This window comes from Pygoscelis adeliae, unplaced genomic scaffold (assembly GCF_000699105.1).
Source record: "Pygoscelis adeliae isolate BGI_AS28 unplaced genomic scaffold, ASM69910v1 Scaffold404, whole genome shotgun sequence".
In the NCBI taxonomy this organism is placed as follows: Eukaryota; Metazoa; Chordata; class Aves; order Sphenisciformes; family Spheniscidae; genus Pygoscelis; species Pygoscelis adeliae.
In genome coordinates, this window is record NW_008824598.1 from 163,760 (window position 1) to 169,982 (window position 6,223).

At 39.7% G+C, this 6,223-nt stretch overlaps 1 protein-coding gene across 2 annotated transcripts in view; it reads right to left on the bottom strand.

Annotated features, from left to right (window-relative positions):
- IP6K2 (inositol hexakisphosphate kinase 2) overlaps window positions 1-6,178 on the bottom strand; it is a 7,788-nt gene extending 1,610 nt beyond the window's left edge. The window contains exons 1-4 of one of the 2 annotated variants that reach the window (XM_009322294.1): window positions 5,872-6,178; window positions 3,522-3,744; window positions 2,533-2,708; window positions 1,036-1,211 (exon numbers count right to left, since the gene is read on the bottom strand). In XM_009322294.1, the coding sequence (XP_009320569.1) occupies window positions 1,036-1,211; window positions 2,533-2,708; window positions 3,522-3,744; window positions 5,872-6,073 (777 nt within the window). In that variant the 5' untranslated portion in view covers window positions 6,074-6,178. Of the gene's footprint in view, window positions 1-1,035; window positions 1,212-2,532; window positions 2,709-3,521; window positions 3,745-4,051; window positions 4,864-5,871 lie in introns of those variants that run through there. The other variant, XM_009322295.1, reaches the window with a different exon arrangement.
- Between the last annotated feature and the right edge of the window lie 45 nt (window positions 6,179-6,223).

Sequence of the window (6,223 nt, forward strand, 5' to 3'; positions counted from 1 at the left end):
GAAGAGAGAGGCTTCGGAAAAGCCTCAAATACAAACAAGTTGTTTCCCATTTGTCACTCTAGGAATACAGAAACAAGTAAACAAAAAACTCAGGTGAAAGTCCACACAACTCTATCTCCTTATTTGACCACCAGTCTTATCACATTTACCAAACCACTTCTTGTCTGCACTCTGCAACAAGTTTACTTTAAGCAGTGAAAGATCTGTGGCTTTTCAAAGTTGACAAGACAGAACTGATTGCTTCTTAATATTCTGGCAAATTTCCACATGCTTTATTCAAAATGCATGTACTGGCAGGCCCTCCTTTCAACTGTTTCCTACGCTATCCTGAAATGTTAATTGAATCAGTAATTTTACTACAGTTTTGAATTGCTGTTGTGCAGGAGACTGGTTTTGTGCTCAGAGAACACACTCACTGATGTGGAGCGCATCCTACAGATGCTGCCTCCTTCAACTGATAAGTGATACTCAAAAGCCTCATCCCCCTCACTGAAGGAAATGAAGCTGGTGAAGGGTCTAGTGCACAAGTCTTATGAGGAGCGGCTGAGGGAACTGGGGTTGTTCAGCCTGGAGAAAAGGAGGCTGAGGGGAGACCTCATCGTGCTCTACAACTACCTGAAAGGAGGTTGTAGCGAGGTGGGTGTTGGTCTCTTCTCCCAAGTAACTAGCGATAGGACGAGAATAAACAGCCTCAAGTTGTGCCAGGGGAGGTTTAGATTGGATATTAGGAAAAATCTCTTCACTGTGAAAGGGTTGTCAAGCATTGGAACAGGCTGCCCAGGGAAGTGGTTGAGTCACCATCTCTGGAGGTATTTAAGAGACATGTGGATGTGGTGCTCAGGGACATGGCTTAGTGGTGGACTTGGCAGTGCTAGATTAACAGTTGGACTTGATGATCTTAAAGGTTCTTTCCAACCTAAATGATTCTATGATCTCAAGGATAGCAACACATGGGATGACTATGTAAGCCAAAAACCCTACTAACAGAAATGGGTGCAAGTCTGTTGCCCTACACGTAATTAGTTTTCCTCTCACCTGCATGCCACAAACTCGGACTCCAATAACAGCTGATGTACTCTGCTGACACTTGCGAATCTGATTAGCCTTCTTCTCTTCTGACGCATCATCTCCATGCTGTCGGGTTCCCATCTTAAGGTCCAACACACATGGTACTTCGTATCGAGACGTTAGGTTTTCCAGCAAAATGAATTCTGATTAGTTAAGGAACAATCCTCACGATGAGGAATACAGGTTTCAAAACCATTACCACAAATTTTATAGCTACAAGTCTTAACTTTAAGCATACCCAAAACATGTCCAGTATATAGTAGTCTATCAAAAAATCACAGTTATATAAACTTGGCATAAAGGAGAGCGGGTATTTAATTCCAGTTTCACTGGTCTCTAGAGAAGACAGGTGAATTTCCACATTAAGCGGAGGAAAAAAAGTAACCGGGGTCATACAGAAATATACTGTGGCACCTGAGGCACAGACTTGGATTTATGAAGTATTTCCTGCCTAGCAAGAGACATTTTCTTGTGGGAAATAAAGATTTTGTGTGCTTCAGTTACCATTCAAAAACAGTAAAGCACTTTCACACCACCTCTGAAACAGAGAACTTACAAAGCATTTTAGAACATCTGTAATACTCTTCCAGAGATATCATACACTTCTACTTAGATAATTTAATAGTCCTCTACAGTGAAACAGTGAGGATACCAGCCATGAAATGCTTTCTATCGTTTTCAATGGTTTACTAGTCAGAGATGTTCTAGTCATCCATTCACCAAAATTCCTCATACATGAAGAATTTGTTTACCTAAGTATATAGACATTAATATTTTTGCAGGATGTATCAGTTGCATCCAAGCCTGCATACAGCAAGATCTTTTTTCCACAGAATGCACAGTGTGGAGATGTTTGCCTACAATTCCAGAGCACAAAAACTGTGTGCTTCAGCTTTCATGGATTTGGTCACTGGTTTTGCGTTTCTCATGCTCCAATCCTATGTGACAGTTTATATTCAGCTTCTCTTTATCAAAAAGGCTCACTAAAAAGAGACTACTAGAAGCAGCCAACTCCAGGTATTGGAATACCCTCTGTATTTAAGGCAAGATTAAGAAGTTGCTGAAAACGGAAAGATGATGCTAGTTTTTACAATCGCTAATACCAAAACAGTAACAAAAAGTGACAGAACTCTTCTCCTTTGAAAGCTTACATTAGTAGACTGGTTTTGTGGAAAATCCCAAACACAGTATGCTGTAAAACCTTTCCACTATCTAATCCACAACTTGTAGATTTGAATTAAGTTATCTGAATTTCCTAGCCTAGCTACATTATTACATCCTGGAAAAGCCCGTGTTCTGAAAATTGCTGGCAATCCCTTCAAAGTCACCAAGTAAATCATGGCTTCAGAGAGTCTCTCTGGATTGCAATTTAGCCTGCGCTGTACTTTTATCTGGCACGTTCACGAAATAAAAAGCAGAGCCCTACTCATTCCATTGTTATGAGGTATTTTCAGGAAAGGATACTGTATTGATTCCGGTGTTTTGCATTCTCCTTCATCCGCTGTAACTGCTGCTGGTGACATTTCATGCTCCAAGGATTATGGTGTTTGAACTGTGAACTGACATTTCCTTTTTTCTCTACAGTATAATACAAGACTTCAGATTTCTTCAGCCACTCAAATTCTTCCTCCAATTTGTGACTAGAAAACAGAACAAAGCAGCAAATTAGAGGTAAAGTAGAAAAATAAGCACTTTAAAGGGGTTCAGTGGATTTAACTTTACATACTATTTTGCTCACCTTCACTAACAGCTAGCATAAGCTTTATTTTGCTTTCTGTACAACTAGACAAGTTGCCCATCAGTAATATTTCAACCTTTATAAAGCTACTTCCACATTAATATAAGTTAGCGTATAGCCAAATATGTCACCAAACATGTAGTAATTCTGCTTATATATTCTTTACCTGTGTGAATTACTTCCATAGAAGTAATGCAACAAGTAGCAATATACTTTAAGATTTATCCTTTGCTAAGGTCACTATTTTTAGCACAATATATCAAAGCTCACAGTTTAGAGTGGGCACAATTAGTATAAATAAACGAGGGGAAAAAACATCACTAACAGGGACAAAGCAGGATTCCTACAAAAGTATGCTATATATAGTAACACAAATATTGTTTTGTTTTTATGCAACTATTGTGCTTTTGCAGGTGGGTTTTTTTTTTCTTTTTTTGTGGAAGCTTCAAAAATAACATTGGAAAACCTTTTTCAATTGACCACAGAAAAAAAAAAAAAGAAAAGATTCAACACGCTACTGGGCTGAGGACATATCGGCTTCACTACCGAACCTGTCTGCACTGAAGAGGTCAGGAAAAACAAAAGAAACAAGAAGAAAGTGAAAGTTAAGAGTCCTGGAGAATTCTCTGGAATTCTGGAGACCAGATCCTAATATGACAGCAAAAAATGTTATGCTTCAACGCTCTGCATTCCAGTTCTACCCCACCAAACTTACCTTTTCATTTTTTCCTCTTTCCTGTGCTGTCGGACCCATTCCTTAGATATCTTCTCATTTTCTAACAACATTGTCTTTTTGTTAGTCCATCGCAACAGCTTACTTTTGGGTTCACAGTCAGAATTATCTAAGTTTTCTAAGTTATCATGGTCCCCATTTAATGGATATGCTATTAGACATAAGTTTCCATCTTCATCCTCTTCAAAGCTCACTGACACCACACCTGAAGAGAGAAGGGACAGAGACAGTTAAGAACTGCTGAAGTGACAAGCAAGCCTTTTAGAACACATGATTTTACACTAAGAATATAGCAACTTTTGTTTTTTTTCTCTTACCCTGGTCCTTAGTTTCTATCTTGCCACAGGCCAAACCTCATCTGCCAACCTAACAAATATCAAAAGACCTAGACAAAAATGACACCTCACAAAAGACAATTTATCATATTGACAAAACAATGATACAAAAGGTTCTTTTCTCTCTCTGATGCAGTCAAGTAAGAATCAAATAATAACAGGAGACAATTTCAATTAATAAAGGCTTTTATTAATTTAAAAAACCTGACTGGTCTGACCCTAAGCGAGATGTAAAACATCTGTTAACATCTTGCAGTGAAAAGTGACCTGCACAAAAAAAAAACCCACACCAAAAGCTTTAAGTTTTGCATGACAGCAAAGCAAAAAGCACTTATCCAAACAAGATTTGGTTAATAGATCCCCAGGGGAAAGGAAAGATTTGCAAATAGAGCAAAACAAGGAAAATGTCACATTACAATAGAAACTAGTCCAAAAGCTTCCACTTAATCGCCACATTTAATTATACATTTTCTTCTCCTTTTTGGAACATATTTTATTGATACTAGTTATGCAGCAATCTTGTGAAATAAGTAACAAAAATGCAATACAAAACAAATCTGTTTGTTGTACAGAAACATGGTGAACCTTGAAAGCATTTTTTTTCTCATCCTCCCCTCAATAGGTTCTAGAGCACTGCATTGCATTTTAAGAGTCTTAGTGGAGCACCCTGACAGAGGTGCGCTCAGTGCTACATTAGCAAGTTTCACTGGTTAATGAAGCCATAACAATTGTCTGAATTGTTTTTTAATTTTTCAGTCCTCTCTCTTTATTCTCATATCAGTCTGCACAGTTCTTGCAGCTCATCACTAGGCCAGAGGGGAGAGGTCTCGGCGAGAGATTGGCACTTCTGAGCTGGACAGACGGCTCCGAGACCTACAGTAGCTGGGGCAGGGAGCGCAGAAGCTCTGACTGACAGTCCTGATGCCACAAAGGAAAGGACAACAGGAAAAAAGGGGGGAGCCAGCTAGCAAATGGCCTTTGGCTGTATCCTGGAAAAAATAACAGAGACGGACCAAATGAGGCCCCTTACCCCTAAATCCCTCCCCACACTCCCCAAAAAGCCATATACACTAGTACAATTGTTCTATTACATTTTGAGAAGTATCATTCAAAGATCACATTTTCTTTCAGTCCAACAGAACTTGTAATTAGACATGTCAAAAAGTCTCTGTAAGCATGCAGGGAGCATAACTTTGAAACGTCTCCTCTGAAGTCTTCCACCAGTTTCACAAACAGTATGCAAAACTTCATCACCCTTATGGTTGTAAAATCAATGTGCTTCAAAAAGCAACTCATTTAAAAAAGTGCTTCAGACATATTATTTATTCATCACCAGCCAGCAGTTGATGGAATAGTGAAGAGAAAGAAGAGTGTTTCTGTTAACTAGCACAATGCTTAGGAGAACTGGAATTTCCACTCCTACATAACATCTGACTCAGCCTCATCATGGCTACTTGATCCTTGCCTACCTAAATGCCATGAATTTTCACTTCCTTAATGGCAGAAACAACACCGCAAATATCCCACAAGACACCTTGCTGACATGTATTTATTGTGATCAAAATGAGAGTCAGAGGAGAAATCCAAAATCAAAAGAGACCACAACTAAGCTTACACAAAACACTGTCAACAAATCTTACCAAATCCCTGTAAACAAACATTAAACAAGCGGCACAAAATGCACAAAAAAAAAGCAGCAGAGAATTATTGAAAACATTCACAAGCTGTTAGCTACTTACCTGTGCCTAAGGGAGATATATGGGCTATCACCAGCAGAGCTGCTCTACTCTAATGCTGTTAGTCAGCCCAAACACCAACTTGGCAAGCATTTCCACCCTGCATCTCCACAGCCTGCCTCAGACAACATCAAAATACATGAAAAGAAAACCCTAAAATCTCTTCCGCACAGAAGAGATTTCAGAGATAACAGAGAGCACAGCACGCTTGTATTTACAGAAAGAAAATGCCCAACCCGATCCTAAGACTTGGTAACTTACCCTCATATTGTGGAGTGAATTTACGCATTTCTGTTGGGAGAGTCTCATAGAACTGGTGTTCCCTCTGAATAAGGGGTTTACAGATGGTTTTGTCATTAAACCGGAGGACACAGGAGTGTCCTCCAACCTGGTGGACAAAAGGCTCGAGCAGGACTCCCTTGGAATAGTGCTCCACTTCCATAGCTCCAAATGCTGGGCTCATCCTTGTAGCACATTAGATAGGAGAAGGCGACAGTAGTGAAGGCAGTTCAGAGCCAGAAGCCTCCGAAACCTGAAGGTGTTTATTCCGATTCAAAAGTCTGTTAAAGCAAACACAAGAGAGCGCCGGGCCGTCAGTCTCGCCGCGCGGTGC